At 44.6% G+C, this 20,438-nt stretch overlaps 2 protein-coding genes across 5 annotated transcripts in view; one reads left to right on the top strand and one right to left on the bottom strand.

Moving 5' to 3' along the window:
* LOC135374124 (uncharacterized) overlaps positions 1-10,040 on the top strand; it is a 30,539-nt gene extending 20,499 nt beyond the window's left edge. For all 3 annotated transcript variants that reach the window (XM_064607136.1, XM_064607135.1, XM_064607134.1), the window contains 2 exons: positions 609-802; positions 1,784-10,040. In XM_064607136.1, coding sequence (XP_064463206.1) covers positions 736-802; positions 1,784-7,506 — 5,790 coding nt within the window. In that variant the 5' untranslated portion in view covers positions 609-735 and the 3' untranslated portion in view covers positions 7,507-10,040. The remainder of the gene's footprint in view (positions 1-608; positions 803-1,783) is intronic.
* The window catches only part of LOC135374141 (zinc finger protein 845-like), a 257,280-nt gene that overhangs the window by 77,483 nt on the left and 159,359 nt on the right, over positions 1-20,438 (bottom strand). The window lies entirely within an intron of this gene.

The raw sequence follows: 20,438 nt of genomic DNA, 5'->3' as shown, positions 1-20,438 counted from the left end.
TGAAGTCGCGGCATTCAGAAAAAGAATGCCGCAACCGTGCAGGTGCATCGCATAGTTTTGGGTCGTTCCAGATCCTGCCGGATAACCCATACCAAACACCTCGTATCATAGTCAACCAAGACTAGCATAACCTGTACCATGACAACTCATGCCAAGCGATAAATCATGCTAACACTACATGAGGTCCTAGTATAAGTTGTCCCGAAATTAGCAGTCTTGGTATTATCATACTTTTAGTTGTCCTGGTATGAATGTTGTGTGGTATGAGCTGGGTAGGAAGTAAGAGGACGCCGGAGCAGCGGAGGCTCCGGTGGCGTGACGTCTTTAAAGGGCTTTAAAGTCCCTTCACTTAATGTCGAAGCTCTTTTCGTACGATAAAAAAAAAGGAAATATGGTCACGTGGGTTGTCGACCGATACCGAGTACAGTGGTTCCGCTTTCACGGCTGAGTTTCTGGACACGAGCGTCCTTTCAAAAGAGAAGTGAATTCCCCTTTTTGAATTCATCAGGTCACTTCCCTGCTTTGGAACGAAAATCACTTACGTCGCCGGACTTAAGTGCAGTCTATACGGTGTTTTGTAAGACGTTCTTCTGTTTCTCTCGTTCCAGATACCTTGCTCGTACTCCGCTACCTGAGCCGCCCAGGACGTTAAGCCTGAGTAGGTAAAAGCACACAGAGGGACGACATCAACACAGGAGCACACAGTCTGTGTGCCAAGGCTCAGGCTTTTACATAATGGACTTCTACCACCAGCTTGCCTGCATATGCGCCATCTTGTCGTGTTTCCTTGCTCTGCTGTACGGTACGTATTCTTTTTATTTAGCCCCGACTCCAGAATGCATTACCCAACCCTCTGTCATGCTCCCACGCGGTCTATACATGACCTCCTTACCCCAACCTAGCGGAGCTGTGACAAAGACAATTGCTTTGCTGTTTGAGTCCTGTTCTGTCCGTTTGTCTTGTATGTCTCGGACCCTACCCAAGTGTGAGGTAACACAAGCTGACTAAAAAACACTACTAGCTGGAACGGACATACTCGAAAACTGCTGTTGCTTCACTCGTATTCAGTCCTAGCATTGTTCTGAATTCATTAATCATTTGTACTGATCTTTTATCATAATATTATTGTTGCTTCACAATGCGTTTCAATCTTTGATCGTCCATATTGGCGTCCTCGTGCTGTTCCCATGCTTTTATTTTTTCATTAAGAAATTCACGTTACATACATGGCATTCCCTATCCACGAGACGTCCAGGTGTATTTTTTCTCTTTATTCTGGTTCTGTGTTTTCCTCGCAATAAGTGTACTAATGCTTCATTGCTTGTTTGAATCTTGTCTTTTGTACTCGCATTTGTCTACTTCTTTTGTGTCTACTTTTTGTCTACCTGAGTTTACTTGCAAGGATATGATACGGCCGACGGCTGGAAGCTCCACGCTTTCATCCCATTGTCTCCTGTTATGTGTCTGATGAAACAAACCTATTCCCACGAAATGACCATCGTGGTCTTCAGAGTCAATTTAGGAAACAAGCCCAGGTAATGATAAACACTGAAAACTCAAAGGCACTAGACAAGAACCTAAAACACAGCAGCGACGACACATCATTGCTCCTTTTATTATACAACATGATCCCAGAGCAAAAAACGAGCCCCTGTAGCCACTGTTGCTTCGCGGCGCAAATACGGAAAAACGAGGGTCGCGGTCCAGATACATTACCGCACTTGACCTGTCTCTATTCCAATTATTGTTGCTTACGTTCCTAAATTCCTCGTTAAAATTACAGGAATTTCTCGCTTCATGTCCAAAGGCATGGCTTCGACACCTGAATTTGATCTCAAGATGGAAAGGTCGTCACAGTGGGAAGACGTCAGGAAGAAAATGCACGAAGCCATTGCGGCGGAAGACGAGGCTCGTGTTCTAAAGTGCCTGGATGCTGCACCTGCTTTGAAACTTTGGCTGGATCCTGTGAAAGAAAAATCAGCTCGTTACAGAGCTGTTAAAAAGAAAGCCATCCGTATACATGGCCTCTTAGTCTCGCGTGGATGTGGACTCAAGAACGACAAAGAAGCATCGTATTATCAATATCTGACAGGCGTTCATCGAGCTGAAATTCGACGGCAACGATACTACACCAAAGAATGCAAAGAATCCTACATCTATTACTTGAAAAGCAAATCAAGGAGCCACGTCAGATGTGATGACCTCGAGGGGCGATTGGAGAAGATGTTCAGGGAACTTTCAACCGACCAATTAAACGAGAAAATATTGAAAGTTGTTGCCACAGCACCGCATCTGGATATACTATTCGACTACAACAGTGAAAACGTTCAGGGGATCACGGGGTGCAGCGGCAGCCGCGTTCTCGGACTTACTGATTACGAAAAGCAAAGAATTTCTATCGGAGGCGGAGCAACGGAAGCCGAAGTCCGGGGCACGTTTATTCACGAATCTTGTCATATGGCACTTCATCTGGTGTATAAAAATGACGGCAAGCCGTATTTCCGCGAAGATACCGAAATGAAACGGCGATACAGAGCCATTCTGGATGACATAAAACGAAGAAAAAACGATGTGGATGTCTTGATCCGACTAGCTTTGGTGAAAAATGAAGAACAAGAAGCGATTGTTCGTATCCCACACATACTAACTCAATATGGCAGCGATCATGGAAATAGGGTTCTCGAAAAGGAGGTACCGGAACTACGAAAGTTCTTCGAGGATACTGTCATCCCGGACATGCAGAAATACATTCAAAATGGAATCCCGTCGATAGATGCGACAATGATAGAAAAGGAAAACGCGAGACTCAACAAAGCTTTCAACATTGGCAACCTCAATCTCCAGTTCGACAAACCAATAAAGAGCAGTGCCTGGGAGAAGGGGTTGCTTCACGTAGTTACGGGCCCAGAACTGAGGCTTCTCGAAATAATGGTTCACAACGCTGTGCAATCTACGGGACTTCCGTACATGTTTTTCGATGCAAAACAGCTGGACTCCGCACTGGAGGATGTGTTACTAGACTACAAATATGCGTTTGTGCTTGTAACGGTCCATCCAAACGAAGACGTCCGAAAGATGATTAAACATTTCGGTGAAGCATCCTGTGTCACTGGATCAAAAGTCATCTTGCTTGTGGAAGACAGTGGTAAAGACAACTTGGTGAAACAAGTGCAAGAAGATGCATTCTTTGGCGAGAGGCACAAAGTTCACAGCATCGACGAAGCAAGCTTTGCGCACGTCACGGATAGCTGCAAAAAATGGATTTTCGAAAATTCCCGCGTAAAACTTCAGGACCAAGACCTTTCTAAGCTTTCGGACGCAACGAATATAGATACCTTCATACGTTGCGTAGACACCCCTGTTTTTCTAAAGCTCTGTGAATCAATGAACATTGACGTGGGACCTCCTCTTCATGAACTAGAAGAACGTGTTCAGATCTATTACGTGGAAAGAGAGTGTAGAAGAGCCGTGGAAATTAACTTGAAAGAATACAATCTAGGCGATGAGAGTGAGGCTTTCGCACTTCTGGGCTGTACACACAATCAGGTCGCAACACTTCTACCTCGGGGTTGTGAGCCAAAAGCCAAGGAGGAATTAAGGAAGTTCGAGAAATTCGTACTCCTCCAAGAATCACGTGACTACGAAGCCCTCCTGGAAAATGTTCACTTCCCAAACAAAGTAGTGCACCTGCTAAAGTTCAACGAATCTCGTAAAAGACTCTTGTGGACAAAATCAAATGGTCCTCTCAGTCACCTTCCAATGACGGGAAGTGAGAGTTACACGGAGGACGCGTTGTTAAACGTAAACGAGAAGGTTGTCATTGTGTCTGGTGTTCCAGGTATGGGAAAGAGTGTGCTGGCATCTCGGTTGTGCACACGGTTACAAAGTCAAGACAAGAAGCGGTTGGTGCTCTACGTCGACCTTCTTCAGAGAATGGCATCTGTTAAAACGGCGCTGCTGAGTCTGGAATATCTAGCGGATCTGTGCCAGGTGCGAAAAGATGGTCTCGAGTTCGCTTTGTTCGAGGAAAGCTTGAAGAATGGTAGCCCTTTCGAGGTCGTCGTTATGTTGGATGGCTTCGATGAAGTCAATGAGAAATGTCGCAAGTGTGTGCTGAACCTTATTCTGTTTCTAGCTAACAAAAAAATTTACAAGGTGTACCTATATACTCGCACTGTGTGTAAATCCCATGCACAAGATGTCTTGCAGACGGTGTCATATGATATCGTTCCTTTTTCTGATGAAAACCAGAATGATTTCCTCACAAGATATAGAGCCCAAAGAGAAACTCCAGCGACCAGCAATGAGGCATTTCTGCAAAAATTCCAGCAACTGTACGGGACATTGAAGAAGAAAAACAAGAAAATCCTGGAAACCCCTCTCCTACTTCGTATGATGGCTCAGATAGAGAGTGGGGAAATTACAAAGTCGGACGATTACTCTTCACTTCTTAATATTGCTGACATTTGTGGCGGCGGTATATACACTGTACACATCTACATGATGTTTGTCGAGTACAAGCATCTTGTGCACAGAAAAGAGAAAGTGAAGGAAGACATCTCCCGAAGTACTGTGCGAGGGGACAACCATGACACGAAGTCTCCATTCTACGTAAACCATGGTCTGCTGGCTCTGAAGTGTATATTTCCTCAGGATATATTGAAAACCTTATTGAATGAAGATGAATCAGACCAGTTAGATCCCGAAGGAAGTTTCATCACCGGCGTTGATTCTTTCAAAGAAGGTTTTGTGAATAGAATTAACGATGGAGGAATTCCCGAGTTCGTTCATAAGACCTTCGCCGAATTTTTCGCAGCTCACTACCTGTTGGAAAAGGCAAAAGGAAGAAAAAAATCCAGGTTTAGGGAAAATGTTGTCAGATTGTATGGTAAAAAAGACTACGAGGGTGTAATGATGTTGTTCGATGGACTGGCGTCGGCGTCCTATCCACTTCACTCTGCTGTGATGAACAACGACTCTTCATATTTTGAGCAACCCGGTGTCAAAAGAGAGGATATGTTCGAAGTCGATGAGCTCGAAAGAACTGCATTGCACGTAGCAGCCCTGCATTCTGATGAAGCAACATTGAAGAAGCTTCCGATGGATGATGAACTGATCATGGATGATTTGTTTAAAGTGTCACCATTCGAGTACATAGAACTCTTTTCCCCATTGGAGGCAGAGTGGATGAAAGATCTGTGGGACGCGTATTTTATGAAATATTTGAAAAATTATTTGGGGACTGAGATTTCAGCTGTGAGAGACAAACTCGACGTATTATGCGTTCGATGCAGTGAGGAAGCAGTAAGACGTTCTACCGAAAATCTGCGCAGGTGCGAAACCTTCGAGCAAAAGATACATTTTCTAGAGCGAGCAATATACACAGCTGTGATCTACGACCTACCAGGCGTTTTGGACGTGTATCTGAGCTATGTGTCCCCGAAAGAGAGTACCGTAATCCTAGACAGAGACATTATGGACCAATTAGAATCACGGAAGAAACGAAGCTTGAGATGTTCTGCAGAGTCTTCGGTAATTGGAAACCTTGATGGTTTTAGAGACTTCTGCAATAGAACTGTCCCTTTTCACGCAAAGTCTGAGGCTGTTTGTCAAATGCTCCTTCCTTACTGCGATATGAGAATTCTTGATAAGCATGGAAACACAATATTGCACATTAGCGCATATGAGAAAAATCTGGAGACAACACAGTTTTATCTCGCACATTTATCCGCTAACAATGTAAATGGATCCTTTCAAAGTTCTTTGCACTTGACTAAAGATGAAGAGATTGCCAAGGTACTTTGTCGTTATCCCTCAAGAAATTCTACAGATCATCATCAACGAACTCCGTTGGATATATATGCACAGAGAGATGATTTGGAGGCCGTGAAGTTGTTACTACTTCGCACTCGGACATGTGAAGCACATCGCATCAAACCGAACACAACACTTCATGTGGCTTCTCATTCTCTTTCCCTTAAAGCTGTGACGTTTCTTCTACCTCACACAAATGCGCACATGCTTAACTGCAGACGAAAAACGTGCTTAGACTCTGCTAGGACAAGTTTCGAACATAGGGAGCGTTCGATGTCCAACGTTGTGAGGTGTCTCATCCCACACTCGCTCGTGAACTCACCTGAAACGTTCGGCTCATCACCGTTGTACCTCTGGGCGAAAGATGGTAGAAGGGAATTGGTGCAAACTCTATGGCCTTATTTGCGACACAGTGACCCTAGGCATGCACAGAGGATCAGCAGAAGCTCCGTGTATGTGTGGATGAACAGTTATTTCCAAAAAGAAATTTGGTGTCTGAAACTCCTCTTCCTCCACTTAGATGTCGTCGCTGGTGATCCTTATAGCCGTAAACTGCTACATGATGTGACCAAGAGGCTACGTAGTATACAAGAAGTAAATGATATTAATTACATGAAGCTGTTACTGCCGCATTTAAATCTCAGTGAGCAGGATTATGCAAAATGCAGAGTAGAAAATGATGACATCGTTACCTTATATCGGAGATGGTCGCACATGAATAACACCGATGATCGACACATTGACGATGTCGACACGGAAATGGTCGATGACGATGGCAGTACAAAGTTTCTAATAGAAGCAGAGGAAGGTAATGTGGAGGCTGTGGAACTTCACCTCTCACCTTCATCCGTGTGTTTTACAGATGAAAACGAGAACACTGCATTGCACTTGAGCGCGTCGAAGGGACACACAAATGTGGTGAAGCTTCTCATTCCTTTTTATACATCAGTGGAAGTGATCAATGTGTTTCAGAGAACGCCCATGCATGTCTGTGCCTCAAAGGGACACCTGGACGTTGTAAAGTTGTTATTACTCCGCTCTAGAATGAGTTCCCGTGACGAGGATGGACGGACACCTCTTCACTGGGCCTGTGAAAGTGGTGCCGTTGATATCGTGAACTTCCTTCTTCCGCACTCGTTCCCTAATATGCGCGACGCGTGCGGTTTCACGTGCTGCGCTCTTTCCACCGAACGAAAGAAAATGAATGTTCTGAGGTGCCTCATCCCACACTGTCTTATGAACTTGCGTACTAAATACGGCGAATCACTAACGCGAACCTGTGCACAAGGTTATATGAGAGAAGGGTTGGTGACATTATTGCCGTATTCCTGTGATTATGAGGCTGCGAGTTTATTGACGCCTTCCTGGCTGCGAATACGGGAGGACGATACGAGTATGGAAGATACGCCTTGTCTGAAACTTATGGTTGTTCTCCACTCAAATGTCAGGGCACTAGATGCGTGTTTCCGTAAAACACTCAGCTGCATTAGAAAGTATTATGGTGGAAAGAGTGATTTAACCTCGCGTCGAAAAAAGAATGAGATATCACTACTCCTGAACTATATTTCTTTCTTGCTTCCGCATACAAATGTTCCTGCTAAGGAGGGTGAAGGTAAGAAACTATTACAAGAAGCCCTCCAAAGTAGTCAAGATCCCGGATTGATTAGCGTGCTTCAGAAATGGCTCGCATGAGTGACATTCATTCATGATGCTGACAATTGTTTGCATCGAGTGGTACCGAGCTGTCAGTGGACATGAGCTCTGCAGATGGTATCGCAGTTTTAATAGAGCTTTCAACAGCAGTATACTTAGTCCTTGCCTTCTTCTGGGAAAGCACAAATATTCAGCCAGAGTCAAAAATAAAACAAAAAATCACTTTTGTGATGGCCGTGGCTAACGCAATTTTTTCTTCTTCTTGTTCCTTATGTTACAAAGCACTGTTCCGTTGTAGATTCATAAGGTGATTTGAAAATGTGTAAAAAATGTGTTTATTCCTGATGTGCTTGTTATATGATTGGCTACATTATACCACAGCATGAGAATACGGCTGCGTGTGATTATGTTTATATGGTGCGTCTCACCTTTAGTCGATGTAACTGAAATAACAGCGATTAAGCACCAGGTTCTTAAAACAAGTTGGTCAGTGTTATATCTTTTTAGGGTGGTAATGGATTGTCATCAATGTTAGTCGAAAGGTGTGTGAAGTTTAATCCATCAAGCAGGGTGATACGCTTCAACACTAGATATATATGCTTCCTAACTTTACCCGCCCTGGTGTCAAATGTATATTCCCAAATGTCAAATGTAAATGAAATAGTGTTTTTTGCACATTGGAGAAGGCTCAATTCAAATTATTTTGGAAGTCTCACTTCGCTGCAGAATTGTGTAAAATAACTATTGTCCAGCGAAACACATGTGCGAGATACTCGTACTTTTATTACGACCGAATAAATGTACAGGTTCCAAACTGCTTTGCAGTTATCATTACATATTACAGTGTAGTTACAGATTACGGAACATATTACTTTGAGGTAATCAAGATTGTGTAAAAGAACCGCGACTGATCCAAAAATACCCGTCAGAAATTTGATTTGTGTTCGTGTGATGAAAGGATTGCATGCAGTTGTCCTTGTAAGTAATATGTCCACTTAGATGTCATCAAGAGATCCAGGAGGGAAGAGAATTCGGTAAAGAAATATAAAGGGAAATGTCCCAGGAGGAGAGCCGCCCATATTTCTAACAGAGACTGTTAATCAAGCCAATGAAGAGCAATAAGTGGCGTTATCTTGGCTCAAAACAAGTAAGGCGCGTCATGTTAGAAAATGACCAGCATGTCATTGTTATTGAGGTTTGAAGCAATGTCGCCCATAAAATTACTTTCTCGAATTGCTTAGTGAACGATGATGCTTCGCTGGCGTTACATTGGTCTACAACCGTAACAAACTGTCAATATAGCCAGTTTTCAACCACTGCTTGTAATTTAATATTCCCAAAACATGTTAGAAAAACCGGAATACTATTGCTAAAATTTAACTTGTGGTCCCACGAAGTATTCTGGCAACAACTATTTCTTAACTTTTTGGTCGATATGTTCTCAGTGATGGGTTGTTCTGTAGGACTACCCGAATCCAAGACCGAGCGAGATCCTACTATCTCACCACCGCGTGCCACCATGGCAGAGTTTCAGTATCTACACAGATAAATATAAGAATAAAGCCGAAAGAAAAAATGCATTGTACCGTGATGCCTTCCCGTTGTCGTGCTGCAATTCAAACCAATTAAAACTCGACCGGAGTGGTAGTTACTATAGCAACAGAGAATTCGTATTCTACATTGCTCACCACGGGCTTGCAACATTGGATCAATATTGGCAGTTTCATTGGCGTATTATCGGACCGAGTTGCATGACCTATATACTGGACCAAAGTAACTTATATTGGCTGCCAATTTTGGACCGATATGGGACCAATGATGGCGTGCTGTTTGTATAGTTATGTTTACAGTTACGAAATAAATCTTCGAAGGCATGTTGTGCTTGCACCACATCACGTAAAACTGCTTTCATATCGTGCATTCGTGTGGCCCTAACTCGAATACGCATCGGCCATATGGGATCCCCATCAAGAGTACTTAATTCAAGCATTAGAGTCAGTTCAAAACAGGGCGATGCGCTTCATTACATCTAACTATTCCAGAGATGCAAGTGTTTCACGTGTAAAGAAAAACCTTGACGTTGATCTTCTCTCGTCAAGACGGTTGATAGCCAGGCTGTGTCTCTTCCATAAAATTTTTAACAACACAAACGCTCTCGATCGTCTCCTAGTCCCTGCTAACTAAATTTCATCTCGTCTGAACCACATCCATATGATTAAGCTTCCCCATTGTAATATCACTTCCTTTCTAAGAGCATTCTTTCATAAAACAACTGGCGATTGGAATCTTCAGGCTGAACACGTTGCATGTACACAGGGCCATTCAGGTTTTAAGGCTGTCCTCTTCCAAACCACATCTTCATATTCATACATGTTCTTCCCATGGTACATCTGGTCTTCTTCCCTTGTCAGCTTGATATTTCTTATTTACCTTTCTTTTGTACTTTTTGTAATACTTTTGTTGTGTGTTTCTATGATACTTTTTCTTATGTGCTACTCACCAGTCTGTTATGCAATACCCTCTGGGGGTCTTTAACGTACTTAAAGATTTCAAATAAAGTCACTTAGATCTGCTTCAGTTACATACAGTGTGATTGGAACGAAGTCTTGTTGAAAACAACTCTCAAAATGTTTATTGTAGCACTCGTAGTGTTGATCGTCGCAATTGCGAGTGCATCTGATGCGCGTTTGAAATAAGCACTTGTATTTTCTCGGTGTTTTCACGAGTAAGCTCAAACCGGTTGAGTGCAAACATACTCGTTCAAAATAACAAATGGTAGTTTACGCGGTAGCAATCGTCTAACGAACGACAAAATGACGTCTCAGGCTGGTCGACGGAGGAAACGGCCAAGCAAAAGGCGAGAGCAATATGCTTCCCGCGACCAGCGCTCGACAGATTGTGCTGCCGCAAACTGGTCCCAGAACCGTAATCTCAGAGAGGCTAGACTCCGTAGCACGTCCCGTATCGCATGACCGTTGTCTGGGCCTCGTGACCCAGGATGGCGCAAAATAGACAGCACTTGCCGGAGGTGCAAAAATTCGTCCCGGCTCTCCCTTGCACACCTAGCTCTCCACTGGCGAAATAGACTCGCGGCTCCTAATTTGGTCTCTTCCCACCATTCCGCTGAGGCTAAAGTGTCAGCACAGCGATCAACAAGGTACGCTTTTACGAATTTCTGTGTCTCGCAGTAGCTCGGCACAAAGCCTGATCCGGTGCGAGAACCTCGCAACCCGGTGAGCGAGAGACGCACACCCTCATGGTCAGAAAGATTTCCAGAGGGAAGCACATCACATTTCAAAACATGGCTATTCAAACAAGGAGAAACGTACAACCGGTTGAGTCGGCTATGTGCACCCTGAGCATTGCACCACGTGTACGGGTAAACTCCAGGATTTATGTGCGAAAATGCATCTGTAAGTCCTAGGCCGCTAACTAATTGCAACAGGCCCTGGTGTACAGTCTTGCTTCCACTCCCACCACCGTCAATAGCGCAGTAAAGTCCTCCGCAACCACAAGGTTTGAGTTACCCATCATGAAATAATCGAGAACCCTTTCACCGTGGCGGACCGGAGCGTACAAGTTCACGATTCTGAGAACCGTTCCCTCCAGGTCCAGTTCAACGGAAATAACGCGACCATCCCAATCGCGATCAAACCACTTTACCAAACCGTGATAAGATGGAAAAATTATAATGCCTACTCCTGACCGACGAGGTGAGCCATGACTACAAAAGACCTTAACGTGATGGGTCGCCTCTAAATTCCTGACAGCTTTTGCTGAAAGAAAATGAGTTTCCTGCAACAAAAGAATATCAATGGAATGACTAGAAGCCCACTGTAATACAGAAAACTGCTTTGTACAGCGAGTAAACCCCCTACAACTCAGCGCAGCCACAGAAAGTGCCATAATTTGAAATAATGCCCTCACAAAAACTACCATTGCACTGCTTCCTCTGGCACAACAGCTGAGTCAATGTCGCCATCATTTTGACCCGGGATATATATGTATTGGCATCATCGTGGAAGACCAGCCACATTGGCTGGCTCCCTTTAACGCAACAAACGCACTAGTCTACAACCATCGCAACGCCAACACCCGAAGACGAGCTTCACCCGGGATAGCGAGTTTTCCAATGTTACTGCGAATATCACTGTAAGGACGGAGTTGCAGACTGACCACGGCTCCATATAATCACTGGCAGTTATCCAAATTTGCCGGTGTTACATAAGCTTTCAGAAGGAAAGTGTTCGCCACTCCTAAATTCTCTCGATCTCTCGCTCTTTGCGATCGAGGGACTTTAGTCACTCCTAGGGAGTCTCCATGCGCGTCCCCTTTTCAGGGAGGCGACAACTCCGTCATCTGCTACGAGCGCCGGCATCTTGACTTCCACATCACATTTGGCGTCAGCGGCGGGGTTGCGTTTCTCTCGATTTTTTGCGACAGGAAGAGGGTAAAAGCGGAATGAAGGATACTGGCGTAGCAAAACTGTCATATATGCTAGTAGAGCTGGTCATAGGTCGTAAAATATGTTGTTAATGCTTTGTAACGTTTGTCTAAACTCATCACTGCACCTGCACAGGCAGTCGTGTCTCGACCAACGATTTACAATAGTAAACATGGGAATGTGTATAGACAACAGAAATATGTTAATTTCAAGCTGATTTTATTACGTCTCATTCAATAATATAGAATAGAAATAGAAAGAGAAAAAGGAAATTAGGTCGCACTGGTGCCGTTTTGCTTGAAAACGACTTTGTCTCACCGACATGTGCTCCTGTCGCAAGTGCACCCTCAATCGCAGTTGTACAAATTTGTCCACGATTGCATGATATCGTTCTTCTTTGTGTTGGTCACAAGTCGGATTATTGTCCACGTTATTATGAATAAAAGTCGACACAATCTTGAAAGGTGAGTTGCATCGCATAAATGCGTTCCGAAGCAGATATCACCCTGAATGCCTCTTCACATTGTACGAAGAAATGTGCTACGCTGCCCGAAATATATCGAAGATCCATTGCACCACGTACGTGTTCACGAAGCTCCATGAGCTTGTTGTGGCTTTCCGGAGACTTAACGTAATTCAATTTAATTTAACGTAAATGACCACCGAGCAACCGGAATACACGGTACACACTGCACGCTGCAAAGGTGCTTGCTTACCTCGCACATGTACGAGCTCCTTGTTGGTTCCCGTTCTGCTCTCTTCACTTGCGCGAGCCAAACATCTTTCCGCTTTTTTGATGCTGGGAAGCGATACAAACGCGCACCTTTCCGAGAGTGGTTGTCCGCACACTTGTGCACACAACACCCTGGAATTTTGCTGCACGACGACAACTCACTTTCTCAAACTACATGAGTATACGAAACAGAGACATTACCTCTACGCCGACTCAATACGCCAAACAATTTCTCTCACCGTTGCCAGTGCACGCAATCGAATTAAACTTGGACATCTCACCATTCATTTCAACTCAGAGGCGAACAAGGCTCTCGAATGTGTAGAAGCTCGCGAGAACACCGATATACAGTGTCTGTTCCCTGTTTGGAAGTGAATGCAACCTCATTTTCAAAGCTTTCAGGCCGAGTGGTCCAATCTCTTGTTGGTGTCTCTTCTTCTTCTTTCTTTTCTTTCTTTTTTCTTTTTGCTTTTTGAAACACCGCGCTGATTTTCTCTCGTGTGAAACAAAGCGGACCAACAGAGAGTAAAAAGACCGGCAACGGTGGCAGATGTTAAGAAAATGGCGGAAACACGCTTTATATTTTACTACAAAGCGTATACTGTCTTCTGACAAATAAAAAAGTAACACTCGCTCGAGATACACGCTACATCCCAGAAAGCTCCTGTTTACGTCCGTATCTCCTGGTCATGTCCGCAAAGTGGACGTTCATAGGAAGTTCGAAGCCCGGCCAAGTGGATCTCCGTAATACATCCGCTGGAGGAATTTCATTATTCTGCGGATATCCGTATCTCCGTGAAAGTATATTCGATGGACATCCGTAGGACAGAATTTTCTGACTGGGGCTAAGGTACATGCAATCACTTGCGTGTACATATGCAGGATGGCCGCTCGAACGTGCAAAATGCACAGCAGGCAATGGTCAGCGCGTAGCAAGTTGGGAGTCAAAATTTGCGCTTCGCGCGAGGGCGAGGAGGAAAGGTGGCTTTGGCACGGTTAAAGGGTGTCTCCTCCCTGAAAAGCGGAGAGGCCGCAGCAACACATGGAGGCTCAATAGCCACTCCAGACGCTTAGAGCTACGCAGCGATGACGACGACGACGATTCAGTTTTAAAACCATAGAGTTAATATAGGAAGACTCTAGAGAACGCACTTGGCGTGCCGTCAATGGTATTCTCCTAGCCCCGAGCGTGACCTCCTGGGCGCAGCCATCCGTTGGTCATGGACAGTGTTAGTGGACGAATTTCTACCCCCTAAGTACTGCGTGAGCAGCTTCATTTGTTGCCAACCCTCTGTAGTCACGTGGGATAATAAACTGGGAAACAAGCCGATGGAGGCAACGACGTCCAGCGTAGGAAGCGGGGCAACCTGTGTAATTGCGTTGAGTTTGTACGAACCTTCGGAATACTTGCAGGATTCAGTAGTGCTATACTGGAATCCCAAGGTCAACGTTGTCATATCAAACGTGAATCATATTTTATCTATACGACACCGCCATCCCTTTGCTTTCGACTAACACATATGAAGATGTTTACCACCTATGACGTCTTGAAGTGGCGTTTGTATGCTTTGCGTGCGAAATCAATAAATCGTTATTCATCGTAACAAATGTAGGCACGTATTTCCGAAGACAACAATAATCCAAAGTTGAATACACACAGTAAACAGTCATCTGCATGCTGCTCTGTGAACCAACGGGAGCCGGAAATGGCAAAAACGAAACCACCCGCCATTCAATGCTCTGGTCTGTCGAGTTTCGCGATAATAATGTGACGAACGAACGACAGCACACAAGCGAGTGATGTAGTAGGAAAATATTCTCTGCTTATTTGTTTAACAAACACATAGGAGATACCCACATAGTACGCCGAACTTAGATAGCGAGTGGTGAATTTAGGAAAACGAACACGGCAAGTTTAGCGGAATGAAGAAGCCAACGGAAGACAACACCTTCCATGACCAACGGATGGCAGCTCCCTTGTGGCCACGCTTTTTTTTTTGAGCGAGTCCGAGACTCCTGTTTAAAACCAAAATAAATGTCGGCGATGGCGATATCACATTGTAATGGCATATTATCAGTCAACCGCTGAACTATTGATACTGCAAAGCTGTTAATTATGTAAACGACCAGTTTAACTCCGCTTCCCAGTAAAGTGGCGTAAAAGTCTATATGCAAGGAAAGGGTAATGATAACACGATAAAATCAACAGTTAAGACGTTTTCCGATGTCCTTAAGGAAGTGACACGCTGACACGAGGATACCCCAGTCTGTCATGATAAGCGAAAATGTGTGAAGCTCAGCTCAAGCATACATAATCTGACTTTCTTCAGTTTGGAACTATATCTGTGAGTATTCTGGAGTAATGTGATCGACGTAGCAGACATCACGTCCCAGGCAACACACATGGCGCATGGAATTGAACTCCAACGCTAAGTATATGGTTCTGGAATGTGGAATGCAAAGCTTCCACTTCAGATTAACGTAGGTCACACATAAAATTTCAACGCGTGGCCCGCACTGCGTAGATATACCGCACTTTCCTCGGTGACCGACCGACGGCAAAGAGGGGAACGTTAGCGCTACTACGATTCTCTGTAGAAAAATAACGCGACAAGGAATGTGCACTGCACAACGTTTTCCCAGAATGTTTTACATCCAGGTTCCGCCTGGGAAATGCACTCATCAAAACAACGTTGATTTCTTATGGGTGAATCAACACCATTTTTCAGTTCACCGTTCGAATTCAAGAACCCGCAAATGATTGCCGCTCACCTGGAATCAGCAGACCTAAATGTTTAGACAAAAAGCGCAAGACGTTGTCTTTTCTTTTAATGTTCCCCCAGGACGCAGAAAGGCGATAGTGTGCCATTTCACCGTCATAGTTTCAAAAGATATGTTTGCATTTAGCTGAGACATCCTGTACATGTGTATTCAGGCTTTTAGTGCATATTTGGAATGTGGTTAGTGCGTAGTTGCGTGCATATTTCAATTTTATTTCCTTTGGGATGGGAGAGAGTAAAAAAGCCAGAAGGCCTAACAACAACAACTTTATTTTCAGAAGTAGAGTAGGGAGGTTCATTGCCAGAGGCGATACTCTACTCCATTGCTGGTGGGGATGTGGGAAATGAAATACTGAGCCCCTTCATAATAACCATCGAAGTCCGATGGTGTCCAGAAATGTCACAAGAGCTTTGAGCGCAGATCGTTGCTGGGCTGGATTGAGCCAGGGACCAAGCAATTTCGATAGGGAGAAGGAGCGAGAGTCCAGCTGACTAACAGACTCGGAGAGTTCGGGAAGGTTGATAGGGGGGGCAATGAAGAAGGATGTGCTCCTCTAGATCCTCTAGAGCACCACAGTGGCAGCAGGTGGGAGGGTCAACTTGTCTGAAGCGGTAACGCCACTGAGCTGTGAAGGCCACATCGAGTCGCATTCGGTGGATTAATGCAGCATCTTGACGAGAAGGCCTGGCGAAGACTCTGCTCCGAAGAATACATCATACGACAGCATTATAGAGAAATTACGCAGAAGAAGCACGCGAAAAATAGAAATTCACTTAATCCCTGGATCAAATCGAAAAATTCCCGTTTAGAAAACAAAGTTTTTACTGACGCATCTATAAACTGATTAAACAAAGACGATGCCATGTACTGTAGAGACTGTTTCTTGTAGTTAGTTCTAGATATCGGTACATCAAATTGTAGGTCTGTAAGCTAACAGGAACAAGAACGTTTCCGAAGATTTTGGCACGATTATTACCAACACTTAGGAAATACGCTAGTGTCAATTTATAATTAAAAAAACTGAAATTGGCACAATGTTATAGCGCTTAAAGACCTCTCTGGAATGCACAAGATAACGCGAGCCAGCAATAATTTTCGAGGCTCTTCTCTGCAGGACAGATACTACATTTGTGTTCCTACATCTAGTTTTTTCTAGACAGTTTGTTCTAGACAGTTCTCAGAGTTTGTTTCTCGACATCTGGGAACAAACTGTGATTTATATATTCGCAACTTTACATTTTCTGGCCGCAGATAACAATGTCTACATAACATTCCAGTCGTCGTTTCCATGTTGACGGACTTCGAAGCCATTGGTTAGATTGGTGCGCTATGGCAGAAGCCTTGCGGCAGGCGAAGGAACGGTAGCTACACTCCTGTCTACCATCGTTCAGGAGTTGGTTACATTGGTGCACCATGACAGAAGCCTTGCGACACACACGAACCAACTAGAGCCAACGGTAAAGCTGCGCCATCTCTTAGGCGAGAGCAGAGGCTTGGTAAGTGCCTGACCTCCACGTCTTCCTATTGCCAGGCATTCAGGAGGCGGAGCCTGCCTAACTCTTGGTCAGCAAAGGCAAGGATAATCGAGGGAACTCTGCATGGACGGCCTGTTCTTGGGAAAGAGAAACCACGTGACACGATCGGTCCAACTGCGGACACTTAACGGCGGCTCTGGCACGGAAAAGGAATGCGATACTCTGTACCGCTGTTTAATGACTCTATCCCCATCTTGCCAGTCCGGAACCGGAAGGAGGAGTTGCGAGTATGCGAGGGAGAAAACGATCCTCTGCGCATGCGCCTATCCTTCTTGGAGTGCGTGATCACGTTCCCGAACGGGGGACAAGTGTTGTTGATCTCTATCGGCGAGAATCGCATTGATGGTGGTGGTGTGGTGGCTTGCCGTTGTCGGCCTCACGTATGTGGGCAACGTCACGACTCACGCCCTGGGGGAATGTGCGTCCTGGGCCGACTTCTAAGGGAACTGTGCCGACATATGTCTGAAAGCGTCTGAGGAAAACCCAGGAAAAACCCCAGACAGCACAGCCGGCACCGGGATTCGAACCCGGGTACCTCCCAGTCTCGACGTGACATGGCCAGCACGCTAACCACTGAGCCACGGGAGTCACAGGAGAAAGAATCGCATTGAACGCATCTGAGGACGATCACGATCGCTGCCCAATGACCATTGCGCGCGATGTGGATCGCGAGTCAGTGCATTTAGGGTATTAGGCAGAGCAATGGGCAACGAGAATTAGAAGAAAATACGGAAGGAAGCTCCTCAATTGATTACGTCCATTAGGTAACCTGCGTTTATGCTATTTTAGCCCGGTATCACCGACGCCGATTCACACCTGAACCGAGATCAACGTTCCCTTAAGTTTAATTAAACGTTTAATTATGGTTCACGAGAGAGAGTTATTGCTACTGGAACATTCATCACGCAACCAACTAACGGTTACAAAAAAGAATTCACCGATACGCTCAAGTTTAAGTAACGCTTGATCCCGGTTCAACGGTAAGCAGGGTTTGTGAAAGCGGACCTTTTTAGTAATAGAAAGTAGTAATAATAATGATACTAATAACAATTCCTATTATTATTAGTATTATTGTTGTTGTTGTTGTGTCATACGTAATCTAGAAGTCCCGATGCCTGGCTGTGGCTCAGAATCGCCGGTATTCGAGCAATACATCCCAGACTTACCCTCGTTATGTGTTTGCTCCGTGATTTCCTTGATCACCGCCTCTCTTTTCGCTAGGGGAGCAGGAATTCCTGCGTCAGTGGTCTAATCGGCACCTATGTGTCAAATATGGGTGCGTTGCTATAAGGAACCTCGTGTTTTCAGGGAGGGATTCAGATAATGCAAATAGTGTAAATATTCACAACCATTTGTTTCTTCCGTCGAATTCACGATTCAAGATTCCTTTATTAGTGCAATTTACGATTCCAAAGTACAAGAGGACCGTGAGGGCGAACCCTGTAAAACGGTCCTTATACCCACGTGCATAATTTTACACAAATGACTTGCGGGAAGCAGAGAAAACAAAATGCATACATAACCTATTAGATAACGTACCTCGAAGAAAAAAAAAAGACACAGAAACTGCAAAAAGGTAACGGATATGTACATAACTTATGCATGATTATACATTTTATCGCGACCTATGTCGATAACAAGCGCGTCGGTCACGAGTACGCCCATCAGGAAGGGGGCGCTGATTGTGTGCTTCGATATGATATAAGCGGGTGGGAAGTTGAGGCTGGGGTTACTCTGGGAGTATCGACCGTATCTGTTGTCAGAGGTATGGAATAAACCTTGTTTGTTGTTTGAACCCTTTTCGTTTGCTGTGTCTTCCTTGGCGACGGAACGGACGGACTGACGCCCCGAGGTTGTGGAAACACGGGTTTTCCACAATTTTTAAACACAAGGATCAACATAACTGCCTAATCAATCAAATCTATCAAAATAGGCTCGGCAAGAGTGTTTAAACGCTGCATACTTATCGATGGATCGTATGGCAATAGGAAGCTCGTTCCACAGACGAGTGCCAAAAGCAGAAACAGAGAAGAATCCAAGGTTAGTGCGGAAGGTGGGGCTGGAGAGAGAAAGTTGTAGACTCCTAAGGGAGTAAGATGTGTGAGGAATGTGCAGCTGCAGTTCGAATCGGTCGGCTGTCCCATAGAAAAAAGTATGCATCAATAGTGACACCTTATATTTCAGGAGGTCGAAGATGTTAAGCACAGAGAGTAGAGGAAACGCAAATGACACATGGTCCCGGGGGTTCAAAGAAAGCATAATTCTCAGGGCTCGCTTCTGGGCTACGAGTAAGGGACGAAGATGAGAAGTGTACGTCAGGCCGTATACCTCGAGGCCGTAGTTTATATGCGAGTGCACCAGCCCATAGTAAACGTTCAGGAGCATTGAGATGGGAACTAAGTGCCGTAGTTTTGAAAGTGCGTAGAGCCCCCCAGATATTTTGTTACGGACCGAAGTGATATGTGGCTGCCAGTTTAGATGTTCATGTAGAATTACACCTAAAAAGCGCACTGAAGCAACACGTGTAAGAGCATAGTTCCCGAAGTGAAGTTGTTTGTCACTAAAGTCAAGACGCTTCTGAGGAGGGTGAAAGACGATATATGATGTCTTCTCCAGGTTAATAACTAATCTGTTACACAGTAGCCAGTAGCGGTACCTGTCAAGGACACTGTTTGCTTTAGAGAATAGAGATGAAAGATTATCAGATTCTATGAATATGTTGGTGTCATCCGCGTAGAGAAAACAGCTGGTAGAAAGGTGATTAGGCAGATCGTTAATGTAAACGAGAAATAAGAACGGACCCAGAATCGAACCGTGAGGCACACCCGCTCCTATAGACCCAACATCAGAGCAGCTCTCATCCTGGATAACGAATTGATCCCTGTTGCACAGGAAGCTCTGTAATAATTGTAATGGTGTTCCTCTAACGCCATAGCGCTCCAGCTTCTGTAGTAGAATTTTATGATTGGTTAAGTGATTGATGATTGATTGATTAGTGATTGATTGATTGAGTGAGTGATTAAGTGATTAATTGATTGATGAATTTCGCCTGATATGTGTACATAAGAATGGCTGCTAGATTGTACGTATTTTTAAGCATATTTTTACATACTTATAACGCTAGTTTGCACGCACAGCATCTAGGTTGTTACTGTGTTAGATAAAAGTGAAGTGCAATCCGGGCAGTTACTTGCGTAATTAGATAATTATGCTAATGAAATATTCTGAAAAAGTAGTGTCCTTTTTGTTCCAACAACCTGGAGTTGTATTGTTGCAATATATTTTTATCTATTTCCGCGTTAGCGCCGCGAAGTAACTGTGGCTATGAGCAGCGTACAGACATGGACAGATGGAGAGAGGACACCAGGAAGGAGTGAGGGTTAGTATTTGTCCTGGGCCGACTTCAGGGGGAACTGTGCCGACATTGGTCTGGAAAGTGTTCTGAAAACGCAGGGAGAACATCTGGCAGCACAGCCGG

Source organism: Ornithodoros turicata, unplaced genomic scaffold (genome assembly GCF_037126465.1).
Source record: "Ornithodoros turicata isolate Travis unplaced genomic scaffold, ASM3712646v1 Chromosome44, whole genome shotgun sequence".
NCBI lineage: Eukaryota > Metazoa > Arthropoda > Arachnida > Ixodida > Argasidae > Ornithodoros > Ornithodoros turicata.
This window is presented reverse-complemented; position numbering and strand designations above follow the sequence as displayed.